Source organism: Diaporthe citri (assembly GCF_014595645.1).
Source record: "Diaporthe citri strain NFHF-8-4 chromosome Unknown scaffold_2, whole genome shotgun sequence".
NCBI lineage: Eukaryota > Fungi > Ascomycota > Sordariomycetes > Diaporthales > Diaporthaceae > Diaporthe > Diaporthe citri.
Genome location: NW_025064847.1, coordinates 1,330,771 through 1,351,831, shown reverse-complemented (window position 1 = coordinate 1,351,831; position 21,061 = coordinate 1,330,771). Strand labels below are relative to the sequence as shown.

Sequence of the window (21,061 nt, the reverse complement as noted above, 5' to 3'; positions counted from 1 at the left end):
CCAGATTCCCGGATCGTGACGTGCGTCTTGGATCTATCCGACTCGCGCCCCATCAAACAAGCAATTGGCCCGGCACCTTTCCGAGGTACCAAAAGGGTTGTACTCTGCTGTGCTGTGTTGTACACACCTGAAGGGGGAGGACATGGGGGGGGGCCCTCCTGCAGGTCACCACCTCGCTACTCCCCTGCCCTCCACAGCAGCCGCCACATGGCACTGCAGATGATGATGCCAGTCGGTTTGTGGTCGACCCGGAAAGACCAAGACCCAGTCCCAGATCCAGACCCAGACCCACAACTGCTGCGCATTCCAACGCTGTCCCTCTGCCTCTGCCGCCGTCACCAATCGCAACAAACAGCGCGTCCCTTTTCTCGTTTGTACCTGGGCGTCAGCCACCTGCACCTGCACCCACATCCGTACCCGCATCTGCAACACCAGCGGCGAAGAACCTTCTTCCTGTTCTTGTTAGCTTCCCCGAGCTCTCGGGACCATTACCGTGCGCATGCCATCTTCCTCCCGTCCCGAGAGTCTTACCACACCCTCCCCAGTTTAGACCATACACCTGCCACATGCCTCCTAGCTTCGAGTCCACATGGACCAGCGATTGACCGTTTGCCAAGCAGCCTTGACGCCGTCCAATGTGGCCCTCGAGGCTGAATTGCCCTTTTCGTCAGCCCGCCTCCCCATGATTCGTCCTCCCGAGCAGCGAACAATTGACACTGGCCAGAGTAGCGTCTATCTCAGTCACCGCTTACCTCTGAAGCCAATGATTGTCCCAACAACCCGCAGTCTATTCTCCTCTCCGTTCATGCAGGATTCGAGCGCTTCCCGCGAAATCCCCACTTCCACTGACCGCACAGTATGCCCATTACATCACATCCAAGCTGACTCTTGCATTACTGCATTAGAGCTCAATCGCTCGTTCGAACTTCTGATTCATGATTAAGGCGGAGTATTCTTTTGGGAGGCAGGTATGGATGTCCTGCCGCCACGTCTTCTACCGTCCCCAATCCAGAAATCAATTGTCTCCCTATTTACACGGGCTTTTCGGCAACAGTAACTCTGAGAAGGTTCATTCTTATTCGAGCACGGCCAGTCCCCAAGTTTGCATACTTCGAGATGCCCTGCCGTGCCACTATTGGTCCCTTGCCTTTCACCTCTCCCCCGAAAATGCCGTTGACATTTTTCCCTTCATGCGACTGTCAATTTAGACAATCAAATGGCATACAGGCCTTGTACTCATGCATTCCACTGGGAGCGGGTGAGTTATCCAGTGTCAGACGAATTGACGGGCAGAACATCGAAAATTCAAGCCCCAAGCACGACACCAGGTTTGTCATTCAAATCATCTCCTTGTCAGGTGTCACAGGTTTAGACTCTCAGAGTGCGAGCATATCCTGTTTGGATTGCCCAGAGCCTCACACAGGAAAAAGAAGTTGACCGAGTGTTGGTAGCATGTGCCAGCAGTCACACAACCTGACTACTAGAACTCTTCCATTTGTCTGCGTCGGGGTCGCTGGCCACGACCACACAAACCTTGACGTGATCTACGAAGGCATGGCTGAGGAAAGACACGCTGGAAGAAAACAAAAAATAATCCTGCCAGAGACGAGAATCGAACCCTGGTTGTCACCCTCCAGCTTGCCCACCTCAATCCCTCACTGGACCACTATTGACCTGCAAGCAACCCGGGGACCTGACCGCTCTGCCAAGTGGCTTTTGTTGAAATGGGATGGGATGGATTGGTTTATAAGGGGATGAACCTAGGGAGTCCAAGTTAATGAATTTGGCTTCAGGTATTTCCGCATCGAACGAGTTCAGGGACCAAACTGGACATGTACAGCGTCAAGCGCCCAAGCAAACACGTCATTTGAGGTACCCAGAGGATTTCTTAAGTATTGATCCGCGATTTCAAGACGAGCCAATTAATATATTTCAGGTACAGTTCCTATAACAGTCGGCGGTTTGGGCCGTTTCAATTAGTGCTCACGTCAAAAACTCTGATGCTTCGCTCCACGGTCAGGAAAGCAAGCTGTTGTACACGTGCCTCCAGTCTCAACGGTCAGTTCCTAGGGCGCGAAAGAATCGCTCGATTGGAGCAAAGGCACAACAGCTTCTGCAGGGCCGCCGCAGTTTCGTCACCCGACTACCAAGTAGAATGAAGATATCGGATTCTCGTCCCCGTACTCATGGAGATCTTCACCACCGCCGCCACTGCTCTCGAGCAACTCGCGTTCATAATGATCAGCAGCAGCAGCAGCCTCCGTGGCACGCGACACCCTGACTAACTTCTCCCCGTCGTCCCCGACGCTCACGCTCGCCAACCCCAAGTCCCTGGTGAGGCAGTGCAGCAGGAGCCGCCGCGCCCTGACCGCCGGCGCGAAGTCGACGACCGCGTCGGGCGGCACGCCCGCGGCTTTTACCTCCACCGCGAAAGCAAGCAGGCGGACGAGCTCGTCCCGCGTGCGCTCCGCGTCCTCCTGGGCGTTGACGTAGTACGCCGTGCACGAGTTCTTGGACCAGCACACCGGGCCCAGGTCTCCGAGGTCCAGGTCCGGTGTCGTCAGGCCCTTCACCTTGGGCGCCTTGGACGCCTGCGGTCCCGTGTGAGCATATTCAGAGCTTATGCACTACGCAACCGGGGATGAGTGGCACTTTCTCATAAAAGACAGAACTCACCTGGCAGCGGGCCCACCACGGCCTTGCCGCCGGCCCGACCACCTCGACCTTCAAATAGCGACAGACGAGCCCCAGCGACAACTCCATCGGCACCTCACGCGACCCGCTCAGCCACTCGCCGGTGAACCCAGCGAATTCCGCGCCGTGGCCGGCCGCCGCGCCCGTGGACACCATCATGTCGTCGACAGCCCGCCTCGTCGTCTGCGCCACCGCGCCCCCGAGCTGGACCCTCACCCCGGCGCCGTAGGACCCGCACAGCGCCCGCACAGGAAGGCGCGGTTCCGCGCGTCCAGCACAGTCGACCGCACCCAGTCGGGCCGGCGGGCGGCCATCCACGCCGGGACGGGCGTCAGGTCGACGGTGACGCTCTCGACGGCCGCCCGCGGCAGCGAGGCCACGCACCGGAGCCACGGGTCCACGTCAAAGACGCCCTGGACCGCACCCATGGGTGCTTCCCCGTGCATCCGCGCCAGGTCCAGCCCCGCGAACAGGCGCAGGCTGATTCTGCGCATGTGCGGCTCATCGTCGTCCAGGCGCCGGCGCGATGTGGTGGTGATGATGGCGGCGGGGTCCTCGATGTGGTACAGCGGCGACCAGGTGCCCAGGAGCTGGAGGACGTCGAGCCGGATGACCTTGCATGTCAGGAGGAGCGGGAGGAGGGGGGCCGTCCTGGGCGCGGCGCCTGCGTTGTGGACGTCGTTTGGGAGGCAGTGGCTTAGGACCTGCTGCCGCAGCTCGGCCGGGCAGGCGAGGAGGGAGGCCATGTTGACTTTCGCACATTGGTGTTACGGGTGCCAGGCCAGGGTGTTCTCTTGTTCTTGGAGGTCAGGCGTAAGGATACAAATGAATTGGTGGATCAGGATCTGAACGGTACGTGATAGTTAGTCAATTGCGAGGGAGCCTCGAGGGCAGTGGCATGCTGACTCACTCGGCGGATCTGGGTGTTGGCACCAACAAGGCCAGGCAGCCAAACAGACTTCGGTTGATGCTCAAATATTGGACGCAACGAAGTGTTGCCCAGTGCTGTGTACTGGCAATTTATTTACAGTACGGTCCCCTCTTGGGGTTCTTTCAAACCCACTTGGGAACATGCGAGGATGCATATTGCCGTGACAACGTCACAGTACGAAGGAGGCGTCAAAGTCAAGATATTGAACATGGAATATTTCTGCCGTGATATCATTTCTCTCTTGGGCCATCCAGGCCACGTAGATCGGCCGCCTCTAAGGCCGATCAATTATCTATCATCCGACCATACCGTACAGTAAATACGGTACCGACCAGTCCTCTGCCTAGTCACAACTCAACTGACACGCAGGCATCCCTTTCCACCCGTCCTCGTTTCGCCAGGCAATCAATAAGACAACGCAGCGCTCAGGAAATATGCTCAACCAGACAAAACTCAAGCAGACGTTCGTGAGGACCTTCGAGCAATGAAAAAACTCAAGATGCAAGATTTGTCAAGCCAACATGCAGAAACAGGACAGCGTCAAACATGACGCAAACGCCAGATCCCGTCATAAAGAGATATCTTTGTCGAAGAGAAGAACCTGGACGCCAGCCAGAAAAGCCCTGGGCCAGAGATTGCCGAATCGCAGGACTAACTCGTGCCCAATTTTCTACCGGTGCCATGTAAAACACGCCAAAAATATTGCATCAACCTTGGGCCCCGGATGACACCGGTGCCATACAAACAATAAGACAACGCAAAATACACAGCCCAGTAGGCTGATGACTCAAGAGTCATGGTGCTGGCATGAACATCGTTTGCCAAGTCGTACGTAGCCTCGTAATTACGCAGATCGTCGTCTCCGTGGGGCGATAGAGACGCAGTGGTAGGCGGGTTGAGAGTCTTGTGATTTTGTAGTTTAGGCCGGTGAGGAAAAGTGAGATGAACCATAAAAACGCCTTTTCCGCTATGCTCCGGTGAAAATGATGAATCTTGAAAAAGCCAACCATGAAGCCGCGCTACTCTTTTGCAGGTAAAACAGAAAACACTTGGGTATTTCGAAATGGACTCGGGATATATGTGTGTGACAGCCAGACTGCCCACTATTCGTGGACGCTTGGGTATCATCGTGATCGGCTGTCAGGGGATTCGAGTATGTTGAGTGCTGAGTGATTTTAGGGTGTGGCGCTCATCCAAGGGTTCGACCGCTATGAATAGGTTGCAAAGTTGGCCGATGTACGGCCGAACTCGGGTGTAAAGGCGAGTCGGGATGACCAAAACGCGACCCTGGAAAGTGTGGTGTGCCGTTGACGTCCCAGTGCTCCTCACTGAGAACGTTGAGATAGCCGTCACCAACTTGGGTTCGCAAGGCTTCAATCTTGCGTCGATACATCTCGCCTCCGACGTCCCATTTCTGGGAGTCCGTCCATGATGTTGGAGTTCCAATCTCCTGTGTAGGAGTCACAGGTGGTAACTTGGGGATGACGGATGTATCGATACGGGGCACACCACGGCTCGCCTGGGTGCGGCTTTCCTCTAGCACGGCCGGGTTATTTTGATGTACCTCCGTGGTTTGTGATATACGATAGTTGTTATCGAGGCCAGTCATGGCCCCCATCGACTCGTTCTCATCTGGCTGTCTGGCGACGTGAGCCTGAGAATCCGCCAGATCCACAATTCGCCTTTTTGGCGCTCTGCGACGGCTTCGAGTGGAGTTTGTGTTGACCTCACTGGCTGTAACTTTTGGTGCAGGCCGTTCTTTGCGAAGCACCGCAGGTTCCTTTGGGTTTTCGTAGACGATCGCCGGCTTGCTGACGTCGACCGCCTTCGGCTCTGGAACCGGAGGTTTGATGACGGGAACAGGAGCAGGCTCCTGGGTGCGTTCGACGAGATGCTTCCTTTCCGAGTAGGTAGGGCCCGTCATGTCAATCAGAACGTCCTCGGTGTAGCCAGGCGACTGCCTGAACAGGTTGAAGATTGTGATGCGGTAGTCCTTGTGTGTCCTCGTAAAGGGATTTCCCTCGACCCAGATTTCCCGTATGTCGGGTATTCTCGTCAGACGGGCCAGCTCGACAGGATCCTTCAGGCGGTTGTCCCTCAGATCCAACCTCTCGAGTGGGTACAATCTCTCGACCCCGGCCAGAGATTGGAGGCGGTTGTCCCGAAGGTTCAGTGCCGTGATCGCTGGCAGCGGGTTGCGAGTAAGTGAATGGAGAGACTCGATAGTGCATTTTGAAAGGTTGAGGGCCCGGAGCGCAGTAAGGGAGGCCAAGCTGTCAGGGATCTCGTTGAACTCGTTCGAGGACAGGTCAAGCGAGTACAGCGTGTTGGCCAAGGGAGCAAGACTCGCCTCAGGAATTGACACCAGGCCGTTCTCTGCCAGACTCAGATGCCTCAGGAAACGCCACTTTGATGCGGGAAGCGCACCTGTGGAGAGAAGGTTCGAAGTGCTGCCCCGGTTCTGGTGCCAAGAATCGGACATGCTCGACTGCGAGCTGCCTGAGCCTGAGCGATGAACCTTGTGAGAGCTGCGAACATGATGGTTACCGTGTCGAGCGCTAGCAGGCCGCCTGGGAGAATGGCTTCTGGGGCGCGAACTCTTTGTCGGTGATTTAGGTGGCTCGACGACGGCGACGGAGGCCCGCCTACTATTCCGCAGGGCAAGCTCGTGCTCATGATCGACGGCCGTCTCACTCCCCATGGAGCCAACATTCAAATCGGTAGGCCGTGTGCCTGGCGATCCCGGTGCCGAGGTCGACTTCTTCAAATCAGCAGGCGTTGCCAACGTCATACTCCTCCGTGGGCTGGCAGTCCCTGGCCGCGTAGTTGTCGGTGATGAATGCGACTTTGATGTTCGGCGTCTCCTCTTATCCATGTCGTCAAGCACAATGTCGATGAGAATATCAGCGGGGTCGGCAAGACTGGCTCGCTTGACCGTCAGGGACCTCAGCTGATCCGCCATGCGATCCCAACCAAAGAATTGCCGAAAGTCGATGTCGCTAACCTCGAGCGCCTGGCAGTTCTTGAAAATGTGCAGGGGTACTGCTGAATCGAAGGGGAATTCCTCATAACCCTTGATGAGCCGAGCGCGGAAGTCCGGGGCCAGTCGAAGGCACGGTACCTTGGTGAAAGCGGAATACAGGTACTTGAGGTCAGCATCCAGGGCAGCTTTCTGTCGTTCGGTGCGAGCGGCGGACATGCTCGATCCGATGCCAAAATTCGACCAGAGCGCAGACATCCCAGACATGACACTGCGGATGCTGGATACGGACCGGATGGAACCAACATCTGAGCCTCGAGTCTTGGTGCGTTGGGACTGGCCCAGGAACGACACATAGTTCGCCGAGGTACTCGTATCGTGCAAGTTCTCGAGGCGCACTTTCATGGGGCCGACAGGTATCTTGAGCTCCTCGAATCGCGAGAGAAGGTAGAAGAGGTGGTGCGGTGTGAGAGCCAACTTTGCTGATTTGGCCGTCTGGGATGTGAAGTTCAGGGAGCCGAAGGACAGCGCCGCAGCGAGTCCATTGGAAGAGGACGCCGTAGCAGTAGATGGTCGTTCGGGGACGGTCGTCGGAGTGGTGAGCCCTGCGGTCGGCACCGACGAAACGCTTTGCGAAGCTCCATGTCGAGGAGGGTTCTGCCTGCGCAGTTGCAAAGCGTTGGCCAGAGCCTTTTCATGCGTGCGCACGAATGTGGCCAGTTGCTATGGTACGGGAGTAAAGTCAGTCTCATGTGCCTCGCCAGGGTATGTGACAATCATGAACAAGCACGTCCGGGCCAGGCGTACCTTTATGAACAGCTCTCCGTCTTCTGAGTCCATGATTATTTCTTGGAAGGCATTGGGGACACAGCCAGCAAACAGTTAAGGAGTCGGGTGGGTCGCGAGGCGGATATGGGTCGGTTACAGCACTTTGACAGCAAGTCGATGCGACAAAAAGCCAAGAGAAGGTGAGGGCGCCCTCGTTATTTTTAAAGGCCGGCCCGGAGGAGATGAAGGGGGAGACTCAGTAGAGCAAGTGTGGCGGCGGTTGGTCGCAAGCAGCCTGTGCGAGGTGGTATTGTCAGTGTACGGCACACAGGAGGCGGCACAGTTATTTAACAAGTAAGGGGCTGTGAAGCAGGGCGATTGCAAGCGAGAGACTCGACTGGAGGAGCCGAGCAGTGGTGCGATGGGGAGCGTGGTATGGTGTGCTGTGCAAGAGTGTACCGAGATGCAGCTCCAGAAACGGTCCAGTGCCTAAGCCTCGGGTCCGACCGTTGGAAACAAGAGAGCCGGGCGGGTCGTCGTGGCGCGCTGCGGTAATATAAGATTCAAAGGATTCAGGGTGTGGGGCGCTGCTGCTGCTGCCGTGGTCGCGGCCGATGGTTGCGGGCTGGAGGTGGACGAGGCCGCGAGAGAAGGGCCCGGTAGTGGCTTTTCTACCGTGATCCGTTGGGTTTCAAGCGTGCCCTCGAGGTTTCAAGGCGGCTATTGTCACGAGAGCGGTGTCGAGTGCATGTTTCCAGCAGCCAGGCAGTCGGCTTTCGAGAGGCTGAGGGCCCAAGTCCGGAGGATTGTTTTGTTTGTGCGAGGCGCCCTGTGGCTCCAGGTTGCGGTGCACGTTGGACCGGGGCAGACACACGCCTCAAGTCGCCTCAGTGACAAGGCCACAGCAGTAGGCTCGATTCCATACACACCCGCAATGTGCTTGTGGCACGGCACGCAGTGGATAAAGGCCAGCAGCACACGGTTGGGCATCCGGGATAGGACAATACAGGGACAGAACGCTTCATATGGGACGATGCCGGCAAGATGTTTCGAAAGTGTCGATTTTGTTTTTTGTTTCTTTCTCAGAGCCTGCTTCCTCGCGAGGCTCTCGTTGGACTGGCTGGGCTCTGGAATTCCCTCTCAAGGCACACATGGCACGCGGTTCGAAGCAAGACGGACGGAGACAGCCGGGCGATGTGAATCATCCGGGCAACGGTGGCAGAGGAGGGGTGAGGGGAGGAGAGACAAAGCAAAACACCGGAGATAAGACAACCGGCGAGCCCGCGATAAGAAAACACGAGGTAGCAAATGTTGACTTACTGTCACTGGCCTGACTGTGCAAAGTCGAAGTGACTGGCCGCGGCGTCTACTGGGAGAAGCGACGAGAATGACTGACTGCAGAGAGGAATGCAGATATTCAGGAGGGAGGGGGACGACGGGGAGGAGCGACAGCGTATCCAAGCAGTCGGCGGCGGCGGAGGCGGAGGTGGTGAAGGAGGGAAAGGCAGAGGCAGAGAGACACAGAGGGTCGACGAACAAGGGGCTAGGGTATACCGCCTTGCTAGTTCGGTCGCTACTGTGTACAGGATCGTGCCGTCCGTGTTGTGTGGTTGGTCTTTCGGTTGCGACGACGGGGCGGGAAAGAAGAGAAGGGGCAAGTGGTGAGAGGCCCTCCGTCCCAGCTGGTAGGCGTCGAGCTAGTCTTATGCCAGTGTGTGCAGGAGGTGGCAGGGTGTCCAGGTGGGTCTGCACCAGCAGCATCCCCAGTCAAGATTCAGGGTGCAGCTGGTCAGGGGCCCCCTGCCTAGCGGGACCTGCCAGGTAGCTGATAGTGCACGGGGCGCGTCTTCTGGAGATTCTGTCGTCGAGGACCTGTGTCTGGCCGACTATTCGACTGGGTTGTGAGCGGTGATATTTCTTGCGCGGCCCACAGCAACCCACTCGCACACACGCATACACTACATGTTGTGGGTTCTCGAGCCGCGGTGGGCTGTGGATACATGTAGGTGCGTGCCTACATGCCCATCTTCCGGCGACAATCATCGGTCACAGCCATTCAATCAATCAAATGAGATAAAACTTCTGGCTCAACCTCCAGCCTTGTGCTCGCCGCCTGCTGTACGGGCGGGCTCGGGTGCGGGAATGCTGGGGCTTCTCATCTCCCATCGTACATTAGTCTTTCTCTTTGCTCTCTTTCCTTTCCTCTTCCTTCCCCGGCCCCCCTCCTCCCTGAGAAAGCAGCCGTTTGTTTACTACTTGATGTGACCCTCCCCGGACTCGGGCGAGTTCCACGCAGTTCGCATCGGATAACTGGAGAATATCGCCAGGCCTGTGATCATACGGAGTGCGAAGCACGCAGTCCGGAAAAGGCTTGCAGTAAAATCCTACATATAGACCAGTGACCACCAGACTTTTGATTTCGATGGCCTTCCAGGTGGGTCACGACAGTTTCCTGTCTCTGGCCCGTTGCCGCCGCAAGGGCCGGAAAGGTTTGGCTGTGCAGCATGAGCAGGTCAGCCGTCCAATCCGATCGTGGAAGGGCGCTGGGAAGGTTGAGGCTGCATTAGCAGTTGCATCACGCTACAGCGTAAGAGTGTGTGTGGATGGGTGAATGGGTGGGTGGGATGGGTGGTAGGTTGAGCGTTGGGGGCTTGAGCCAGGCCAGACTCAGGTTCGTGCACAACCACAGAGTCAACCGACTCTGCCACAGGCGCACAGGGTACATATGATATGCATGTCTGAGTCTTTGACAAGACGGTAGACAGCCGGTCTCGACTCTAGACCAGCCAGGACCGGATTGAATTTGAGCTGCTCCTATGCATGCTGCAGGGCAAGCCTCTGGTCTCCCTCTGCTCTGCTGCAGCAATATGCACATCAGAATCCTCTTCCTGCTGCCGCCAATGTGTCTTGCTCGCTAACTACGGCCTCGAACAGTCTTGTTGCGGTCAACTGAGACTTGCGCCGAGGGCGGGCTGGACAGGCGGTAGTCGGTTGGAACAGCATCGGACTCAGGCCGAGGAGAACATCAGATCAGCGGCCAAGGAAGCTCCCAGCCGGCGTCTTCATGGCATTGACACCGAGCCATGGCCACAAACGGTTGTGCCGTCTTCATGCTATGATGCCCCGTCCGCGCCTCTCTCAGCAGCTATAGCAACGGCCAACACCGCGACGGAACGCGACTCGACTCGACTCGACGGGTGGGACAAATACGGCAATTGGATGCGTATGGGTCATTTCTTGTTCAATACGATAGTGTAGATAGAATGGGTATGCTGTCCGTCCCTGGCCGTCAAGGGTAACTTGGACCACCCATATCCGTCTCCCCGTTCTCCACCACAACTCGTTGAACAGACAGGGAAGTCTCGCACCATTCCCACAATGCAACTTCTGCCTCTGCATCTGTGACCGCGGCTGCGGCTGCGGCTGCAGCTCTCCAGAGCCTCCTCCTTCCTTCCCAGGCGTTGCCGCCCTTTCTTTTTTTTCCTCTTTTTTTTTTTTTTTTTTCGTTTGATGTTTGGTGGTCGGTCGATCAGCAGTGGGCTCCTTCCGCGGTAACCAACCTGCGTGCCTTCCTTGTCTGTCACCCTGTAGACGGGCTGACATGTAGGCACTGCCCCCCGGAGAATAAACGTGCACCCCAGATAGGACTGTTCATCACCAAGGCAATGGGGCTCGCGAGCAAAGTTTTTTGTTTACTCTCGGCTCACTGACACGCCACTGGCGTTGTTGGTTGTTATTGAGCTCCGGAGCTCCCTGGTCTTTTCTCATTACTTTCTCGTCTGAGCAATTCATGCAGAAACCGTTAGTGGCTCCCCCGTCAAATTGCGGTGCCACTTGGGATTGATGGCGTCAGTCGGCTTCTGGGATCCTTCCATGAGCGCCCCGCCCGCAAGCAACCTTGGAGCTGGACGCGCGACTAAGAACAAAAAAAGGTGGGCAACGCCCCCAGGGCTTCGTGCAGGTCAGAGCGCCAGGATGCCAGAGGATGCCAGAATGCGATCAAGGCTTACACCGACTTGCACATGCCCCTCGAGAAAATCTTTTTCTCTCTGCCAGTCGGGCCAGCTGAAATAGCAGGTTAACTGTCGTTGCCGCCCTCGACAGAATGGCATTACCATTACATCAATCTGCCTCTGACCGCTCTTCAACGGCCTCTCCGACAATTCATGGTCCAATTGGCTCTTCGCACGGACGGACCCCGACTCTTCTGGACGATCGAGGTGCCGAGAGTGCACACAGACTCGCTCTCAATCTCGTTATCTCGTCTCATTGCTGCGCTGCCCCCGGCCCCGGGACGCGCAGACACGACAAATCCCTTCGGATCTTCCTTCAATGCAGCTGAGGAAACGGGGTCCATCTGCTACGGTCGCTCCATGAACCGCGCCAACCTTGTCCTCCGGGAGACCCTGACTGGCGTCTGCTTGCATCGATTCGCCAGTCTTCTAGCGCCCGTGTTCTTCACCAAGACAATGGATGGCACTACCCAGCACCAACTGCTGGCCGACCGGGCGACATGCTGACAGGCAGTACAGGCCAGCGCCTTGCAAAGACAAGACAGGTTTTCGCGCCCGTAGGCCGACTGTTGGCTCGGACTACCTTTTAGAACTCCAGGCAGCGCTATTCTTCCGGCAACCGGCCACTCGTGAAAGCCGCCTAGCCGGGCCTTGAGCTGGCCCGTTTCAGCAAAGCCTCACGTCCCTTCTGTGTCGCCTGGACGGTTGGAATGGACCCTGAAACAGCGTCCGCAAATCATTTCCCCATGTTCCTTATGTTGGACAGAGCTCTCACCATAAGCCGCCGATTTTTGGGGAAAGCAGTCAGCATCGGACCGTCGACGCCACTGTGCATCCAAACCGCAGATCTCATGAGAATGTGTCCTTTCTTTGCGGCCTGTACGGTCCACAAGCCGACCTGGTGGCCGTGAGCCGACCACATGGCTCCCAAGGATACTCAGAAACCCAATCATTGCTGCCTCCGAGTCTCGACGCACATTGTCCTTGGCTCCGCAACTATGTCATCGCCTCCACACAGCCAAACCCACCAGGTGGTCGTGGTTGGGATGGCCGGCACCCAGAATGCATGGCACCTAGCGTGTGGTGCGAAGGCCCACGATTGCGCCAGGGAGAGCCATCCATGGATCTCTCATGCAACCCCCCACCTTGTGTGGTGTGCCGGGGAGCGACCAGGGAACCCATGGCCTGCCCCGATGACATTTGTCGTTCCTTCTCTTTAACTTCTTCGTCCGGATCAATGGCCAGTCAGGGACGTCCGAAACTCCTTGACTGCAAACTCCAAGGGCCTGCCTGTAGGGCACGTTGCCAGCGGCCCACGCGGACAACTGGCAAAGACAAAAACAAATCTGTACGAACATGCCCATCATTTACCCCGCCTGTTGCTTAGGTGCACTGGGCAATAGTGTACTTATGTGCCTATCTCTGATCGGAAACCCCCCAGCGGGATCGACTCCTTTCCCAGATACATGACTCGATGCCGGCTCAAGCAAGGAAACAGTGTAACGGCGGATATCGCAATCGCATTTGTCTCAGCTTCCTCACTTGTCATGATGCCCACGCACCCTTGATCTACTGATACTGGCGGTTTGCTGGTCTAAGTAATTGATCAACAAAATCTGATCATTTTTTCCGCCTTTGGGAAGTCTCATGGTGTGGAACTCCTCAGCCGTACGTCTGAAGATGACCGGCAAGGGGCACGTGGACCCTACTGCGGAAGACTTGCACTGCAGGCTCAACAACCGACGCGTCCCCCCCCCCCCAACGGAGCACAACTACTCAAGTGGTATCGTACTGGTGGCTTACGCGTAGGTATGACCGAGACTCCATCACTGTAGGGTGTCGTGCAATACAATTGAAGCACAAGTCATGCGCACACAATCCCATTACCAAGACTGACAATCACAAGTCCCCGGATAGCCATAGCCTCACGGCTTTCCATTCGACCAATCGACCAAAAAGGACGGCACCTTCTACCCCTTTCTTGGACTGGCGCTCTATACTTTCAGCCTCGCGGAGGTGGACATCAAGGCTGACCGTAATCCGCAGCACCTTCAGCCAGCCTCAGTGGCTTTATGTCCATCCATGCAACCACGAGTGGTCCTCACTAGCGTCTACTGCCTCGTGTTAGGGGGCCAGAAATCAAAGAAGCCAGTCAGTCATCCGAACCTTCCGCCCACAAGGTGTGGTGCATAGTGATCACGATGTCGATTTGCTCGTCATCAGCGTTCAGTATTCTCACCCACGAACGACCTGGCACAACAGAAATGGGCGAAGTCATGATTTCCTGTAATGCACTCTACCCATCTGCCAGACATTGCCCCAGGGTCGTGCTGCACCCTGCGCAGATGGAGCATGCCAATGGTGTCCTCGTCTATTAAGAGAGCGACGGGTGGCGCATGCCCAGGCGTAGTACTACGACACTAGCTCAAGGGACTAATCAGGATAGTGTCCTGTGGGTGGGTGTTCACTCCATAAATATGAAAGATGGTGTAAGGGGTGGCACTCAGCTATCCGCATGATCTCCTGCCATTGACCTGTCATCGCAAGGCCGGTGCAACCCTTGTCAGACTGATGTCGAGTTCAGAAGCCAAATGGACTTGCGGAACGCTTCGATTGACATATGCTGCACGGACACCTTGTCAGCCGACGATGTGTTACGCCTCCGATTCTGCTCGGCATCACCCAAGACCCGACGCAACATGTCTGCGACACGAAAAAGGACACTCCGCATTGAGGCCATGCAGGTCTATCACCTCACCTTCCCAGAGCCAATGACACGGGCATTATGGCGCACACACGCACTACTTGCTTAAGTGTTTGCATGCAGCCCGGCGATCCTAGGCGCCACGCTGGGAGCCTCCGGCCTCCGGAAACCACCACACCTACGCTTCACTAAGCCCAAGTGCCGTTGGACGCATGTTAGCGTGAGCTGCGAACCACGTCTGCTAGGACAAATCTTATCAGTCCCCAGCTGTTCCGAGACACTGCCTCGCTGCGACGAGGGTTACATGGGCTCTTCTAGAACAACGCAACCTTCCAAAGTGTCTTGCGAACAAGCAGAGCAGAATGGCAGCCTTGAAGCTCTGTGGGCGATGTATGGCACTTGATTCAACATGTACCGGACCGTGCACGAATTTGATATTGGACCCCGGATAGTCATCACTGTGTTACATGGTTGCAGGGCCGTTGGGCGGCGCTCTCGGCGGCAGTACCAGAAAATGGACTCAGCAGCGCCTTGGCGCTCTAACCGTATTTGGGAAGACGAACCAAGACGGCGAAGTGCATGGATCCCTGTCCCTGACCCCGAGAACCCTTTTGACTCTTGGAGGGGCTGCTCAGAATCACCATGTGCATCGTCCGCTCATTCGAGCGCCCAGCAAACAGCCCCCCACACTTGCCGGGGACAAAAAACAGTCTGCTGGCTTGGCTCATACATCAGACTGCCCGGCTGTGCGTTGCAGTGAAATGCTACGATGGGCAGGAGAGTGTGTTGCACTACACTTACAGTAGCACAGGACGGCTACCCGGCCTCCTGATACGCCAATTGGGGGTCCTCACCGCCATGAGACATTCAGACCAGCTGACGCTTGCCTCACCTACGCATAGGCTCTGCCGCAAGATCATTCGACGTCGCGAGTTGCTGACTTCGTTTGCCTCGCCTTCGGCATCTGTACATGAAATTTTCTTGGCTGGGGACGATGGAGAATGAGAGGGTCAGGATTCGCGGTGAGCAATTCAGAGTTTGACGGCGTTACCATTCCGTCGTAGATCGACCGGAGATCTCTGGCGCACGGATTGCCCTGTGGTTCTGTTCTCTCGGTCGGCGAGCGTCGCCTCTCCTGCAGGCGCCTATCAGTGCACGCCAGAACAGCCAGCCAGCGAACAGACACAGACATCCGCGCGGAGTCGGCCCGCAAGTGCTAACTGCCGCGCGCCGCCGACTGAAGCCAAGACCAGGGAGAAGGTGAGGGGACACGGACACCTCTGGAGAACCGACTGCGGAGGCGGGCGGCGGTCCCGGGCAATGATGGGTGTAGCTTGCGCGAGCACGCGCAAATCACTGCGGGTTTGGGAAGCTATTCTCAGGAGAGGTGGGAGGTGCCCAGGCACCGCGAATAATATCAACTGGTACATATTGATGGGCGTTGGCTCACCTTACAACCCCGAAAATTAACCCTCTCTACACCGCAGGTACTTTCTTGTCTACGCCCTGCAGGCTGCTGAAGAAGCCCACATAATCCATATATTTCAATCGTCGCAGGCCTGTGGGCCTGTTTCACGGGCTGAATGCGTGCTCAATCATCTGCAGGATCGTCGGCCTCTCTAATTCGGATGCCACTGAGGCGAGGTTGGTTGCGATGCACCAGGGAAACTTCCCGGGCAGTGCCAAGAAGCGGTGGCTGGACTTCTTTTTTTGACAAATCCCAGGCAAGAACACCCCCCTGTCCCAGACCAAGGGATTGAGTTTCCTTTTCCAGGACCTGTCAAGGATTCTCATTCGCTGAACGGAGATCTTACAGATCTAGCAGCAGGGATCCCGGGAGAATAAACGAGTGTTTTGATTTAACCGACACAGCTGAAAGTCCAACTCTTGGGAAACATGCTTATTTCTGGTCAACGGCTGAACCTGAAATACTGATATTCCTGGAGTGGTTCCCTGGGGGTTGGTTTCTGGTATAAGACCAGGGCTATTTCGAGGTAATTGAAACATCGTATCTTTTGTTGCGCTGAGAGGTTGATCACTGGCCTGCACAGGGTGTGAACAGGCGCGGCTGTTTACGTGTGGACCGCTTCTTTGTTGCATGGCATTACTGTCATGGGTCAAGCACAAACCGAGATATGCACGCCTTTCGAACTTTCTATTCCACGCCTTCCCTGACACCATCGAATGTCTTCGCACGCCCAAGGCCTTGGAAGACTCGAATCACCGCGCGAGTCACATGTGGCATCCTTCTGCCACAGCAGGTGCCATGGTTTCCCGCCCTCTGCCGGCGCCGAGTCGCGCAACCATCACCACCACCAACAACAACACCAACAACAACAACAACAACAACACGATGCAACTCGAGCGCCCGTCCGCCTCATATAGTGCACCGCTCCCCCTCGTGGCGTGTCTGCGATGTGGCATTCGCTCGCTGCGTCTTTGCTGGTCTCTTCGGCGTGAGTGTCCGCGGGCGGAGGATTCTCGTCGGTTGCGACCCCGATCCGGACGGGACATGACTCGCCGCGCGGTTCCGATTGCGCCCGAATGAGAGTGTTTATTGTGTAAGTCTGTGTTTGTGTTGCGTTGTGTTTTCTCGCACCGGCAATCCGACGTGCCGGTACTGCGACGCCAGACCGGCCGGGATGCTTTTTCCTCTCTCCCTCTACATAACCTTCTGGAGCACAGACGGCCGTGAAAGGCTTGGTGTGACTTGGTGGGCTATCTTTCGATGATGGGCATGATGACACGCATGGTGGTGATATCTCGTTATCTGTAGGGCTGGGGATGTTAGGGGGTCCTGACTATCTGCGTGCATGCTAGGTCTACACGTGATGATGCATGTGGTGGACAGACGTGTCGTCGGTGGGTACGTGCTTGTGCCCACCGCCGTCTGACGTGCAGGCAGACCTCCCTCGAGGAAGATGACCCCATTCCTCTCTTTCCCCCCCTCCTACCCTGAGTACCACAATGTCGTCATCGTTCGTCTGAACGTTTCCCGGCCATGAGTCGGACATGCCACAAATAACCAGCCCGACTGTTGCGCACAAGGTAGGGCAGCCAGGGAGCCTCGTTCTACGGTGAGGATACTTTCTCACCGTCCCAGATTAACATGTTTCGAAACCTCCATGTACATTGCGTGACTTCACCCGTGTCTCGTGATCCAGAGACTCGTAGCACCGGTCTGTCCATGGCATGAGGTGAGCGAAGGGCATCGACATCGAGTGGGTGGCTCGCCTTGTCACGCCCTACGCGCCGCGACGGCCTGTGGGACCCGGGCGCCTTCAACGGCGGCCGTCGTCGAACGAAGTGCTCGAAACGGGGAATTCCACACGCCGACATGGCCCCACTCGCTTGCAGGTGCTACAGGGCACGCTCGGCAAATTTTCTATTCTTTCCCTCCTCCCTTGCCCTTTTTTCCTTTGACCTTCTATTTCCCCCTTCTACACCAGGTTCCTACACTATGTACCGTACAGTATCCCTGACCGCTGCTGCTGCTGCATGCATGCATGCATGGTGACAGCTTTCCCCAGACTCGACCTCGCTGTTTTTGGTACAGCATCATGCACTGGCAAGTGCCGAGAAGTGGTCGCCATGGTCCCACTCGAGGACCCAAGTCCAAGAGCTATCTATAGCCCACATGTGCAACAGTCGTGGTGTCCCATTTGTGAGGCTGACTTACCGCCCCGAGGAACACCCGGTCGTTTCTGGGGCAGGAAGTGCGAAGAGGGTGGTGGTGGAGGGGGTTTGTGGGTGTGAGGTCATCGGTCCCCGCCCCTCACACCGAGAGTGGGTTCGAGATGCCGCTGGGTTGGGTTTCGGGGTGCGTGGCGTGGTTTGTGGGGGGGGGGGTTTGCGGTTTTGTGTGGTTGTGTAGGGCAGAAGAGAGTGATGGAGGGAGGGGTTGATGAACGTGTGGACACTCTGCCCTCCCCCTTCCCCCCTCTGGCCCCTCCTGGCTCCCCGCCAGTCCAAGGATCCATGAGGCTATCGTGCTACAACGCCGTCCTACCAAAGCTGCCAGGCCCGGCGGTTGGAGACTCTTCGGGGGCTCTCCTCCCCGCTGTGTTCCTCGCGAACGGCCTTCTCCACATGTTTGGATTGTGAGTCACATAGCGGAGACACGAACAGGACAACTTCATGCCTCAAGATGATCGGCGGCGGTTCCGATAGGGGATTCGTGGTACATTTTTGTGCTTCTGATGGCCTGATACTGGAGCAGAGACGGCTCCCGGCCCCGCTGCTCTCGGTGCCTCAGTCGCAGGGCCTCGATCTTCGCGGATCGCTCCGGACAAGGCATGACCCTGGAACGGAGAACAGACATTCCCGCCCGCGCAGGCTTCGAAGCGGATGGAAGCCCTGGGAAGCTTTTTTTCTTCTTTTTGTGTGCCTTGCGCGCGTGGCCTGGGGTGCCGCGTTCGAGAGAAGCTCGGGACCTGGCCGCGCGGGCTCCAATCATCACGAGCAGGTTTGTCTGGCCGGGGCGGAGAGTGGGATCTCGATCGGATCTGACACCCGCGCATGTTTCCCCGTGCGCCTCCCCCCTCCCTCCCCCCGAATCCTTCCATCCTGTCTGTTTAATCATAGCCGCTGTAACCTGGCAGACGGCTGTTCCTATTTGCTGATATCGGTCGACACGGGCGTCTTTGCCTGTTTTTGACGGCGGGAAGATGACAGGATATGCGGCGGCTTATGATGGGACGACTTGGGGGTTTGTTCTTGGGCTGTGACGTGTCGTTCCAATAGTTTCATCATTATAGCATGCCCTTTAAGAGAAAATCCTAGATTTAAGCTTACGTGGTTAATACGGTTTGGGGCCAAGCTTAGGACAGAAAGTTCCGGAGATCCGCGCTCAGTTCTCACGATAGAAGTTTTGAGTCTATTACATAGGCATCACGCTCGATGTTCTAGATTATTCTCAATAAAGAAAAAAAAAAAAAACCTGAAGATAGTACTGATGGCCAGAATATTCAATGCGGAATCATGTTAGTGGACACCACCGATCATTCCGCGGAGGACAAGAGAATCACCACGAATTATGAGCAGCGGCAGCCTTTCACGACCGATTGATCTGGAACCTGAGGTTACCTCCGATAGACTTTGTTGGCATACCAGGCCTCGGAGACTGATACTTGCCAGTGTAGTGGACTTTCTCGTGCCGCGTAGATGTTCACTGCCCGAGACTGAGCATTACGTTTTTCCTTTTCCGCCCACGAGTGAGTGCTGTGATTCACTGAAACCGGATCATTTTGATACTCTTCACGTAATAGTTGTTCAGCAATGTCATAGCTGATGCAGCCAGCACGGAGGTGGTAGGTCTGATGAGCAACTGAGAATGTCCTTGGATGGTAGATAGAGAGGGTCTTTATGGAGGCGCATCGGATCTGTTGCGTTCCTTGTGGCAGGCCTCTTTATGCTTTTATCGGAGTATTTGTTCGAACTTCGTTCCTCCCGGCAATTCAGTACCTAGACAATTAACCTTTTGGGGAGGTGTGTTTGCAAATGTGTTGATGGATGCACGAACCTCTGTTGGAAGCGGCCACGCATTAATTACATAGCGAAATGTAAAAACATTTTGCTTCCATACAATGGCTATGATCTCTTTTCAAGACGTCTCGGCATATTTTCGCGTGGTTGTGGAAATGCGCAGGCATTTTCATATCTCGTTAGAAGCTTCCCCTAGATGTACACCGTAGGATTGCCGAAAGTTTCGTGAGCATTGTCCCTTCATCTAGTGTCAGTTACAAAATGTAGGAGTTTCAACCAAACGATCGACCACTGCTTAAATGTTGTGCCGGATAATAGCTTTGGAGACTATCGGCATTCTGGAAACAGTCCTGGTAGACTTTGTCCTTCACTTACTGGACTGATGGCCATTGAAATCAGCTTCCTCCACCGATGCACAAATCAGATGATCAAATTTATGTGATACGTTTCGAAGGGTTCGATCATATCATAACCATCACAAATGCTGATGCTTTTAATTTCAGAGTTATGTTCCAGCTCTTATACTTTTCTTCGCACTCCAGCACGGTTGGGACAAGCAATTGGCTCACGTGCGTCTTTACTAGCATGATTCCCTAAATACTTAACGCAATCTCTCTAGAGAAGAGTGGACTTGTTGTTTTCAAGGTACATATTTGGTTAAACAGCTGCCGGGGTAGCAGCAGAGATTAATATGCTACTGCTGTAATGACCTAGCGATTTTCGTATAGCGTACGGACCAGTCCATCCAATGAATAATTGATGGGCCTAAAAAAATCAAGGGTACGAGATCACTTTTAGCTAGGAACATGATGGCTTCAACAGTACGTTATCCATAGTGGCTGGTCGAAACAACTTTCGACTGCAAAGATCTGATGGGTGAACAGAGCAGGGTCATGGGGAAACATGTTAGACATATGCGTTGGAACAATAATGGCGAATACTAGGTGAAATATTATCCGGGCTGTCCGGTTGAGAGCGCGTGTACGTGTGGCCTCATTAACAGCAACGACTCACCCAGCGAAGGAGCGGCAGTATTGGTACACGAAGACTCACTAGCCCATGTATTATCGTGTCCCTAAAAAGAAATACATCTCAAACTGGAGAGTAGTTAAGCAATGGCGAAAATGGCCATGCTAGAATAATTGACGTGGTTGTGAATAAAGGGCCGGGTAGAGCACGGTCTGGAATGCACTTTTTAATCTCCCGGGATGGTGAATTTCTTTGTAGGTCTCAACTACTAAGTGGATCTCGCTAGACTACATTGTATCTATATACCATGTATGTCTATGTACGGTATAAACCAAGAGTTTGGGGAAACGGAATTGATTCTGGTCATGACTGCTGCAAGTGTTGTTTCCGTTCTGCGACAGCTGTAGGATTCATCGAGGCAGCCAAGTAATTACCTATGTAGCAACACTAGGGGAATAGTAACGCGCTTATCCTCTTGACTCAGATGAATATTACGGTGATGCATAAATATCAATATC

General features: G+C 55.4%; 4 protein-coding genes across 4 annotated transcripts; 1 reads left to right on the top strand and 3 right to left on the bottom strand.

Annotated features, from left to right (window-relative positions):
* Window positions 1–2,135: 2,135 nt before the first annotated feature.
* On the bottom strand, window positions 2,136–2,850 carry INS49_006001 (uncharacterized protein; the record flags this gene model as incomplete). The annotated part of the gene is made up of 2 exons (XM_043166776.1): window positions 2,136–2,591; window positions 2,677–2,850. 2 exons carry the CDS (start codon window positions 2,848–2,850, stop codon window positions 2,136–2,138), a joined length of 630 nt encoding a protein of 209 aa, XP_043027920.1.
* Window positions 2,851–2,906: 56 nt separating this feature from the next.
* On the bottom strand, window positions 2,907–3,440 carry INS49_006000 (uncharacterized protein; the record flags this gene model as incomplete). Its single annotated transcript, XM_043166775.1, has 1 exon — window positions 2,907–3,440. One exon carries the CDS (start codon window positions 3,438–3,440, stop codon window positions 2,907–2,909), a length of 534 nt encoding a protein of 177 aa, XP_043027919.1.
* Window positions 3,441–4,814: 1,374 nt separating this feature from the next.
* Window positions 4,815–7,445, bottom strand: INS49_005999 (uncharacterized protein; the record flags this gene model as incomplete). Its single annotated transcript, XM_043166774.1, has 3 exons — window positions 4,815–6,052; window positions 6,275–7,328; window positions 7,413–7,445. The coding sequence occupies 3 exons, from the start codon at window positions 7,443–7,445 to the stop codon at window positions 4,815–4,817; spliced, it is 2,325 nt and encodes a 774-aa protein (XP_043027918.1).
* Window positions 7,446–11,539: 4,094 nt separating this feature from the next.
* INS49_005998 (uncharacterized protein) lies at window positions 11,540–11,893 on the top strand (the record flags this gene model as incomplete). The annotated part of the gene is made up of 1 exon (XM_043166773.1): window positions 11,540–11,893. One exon carries the CDS (start codon window positions 11,540–11,542, stop codon window positions 11,891–11,893), a length of 354 nt encoding a protein of 117 aa, XP_043027917.1.
* Window positions 11,894–21,061: the final 9,168 nt, after the last annotated feature.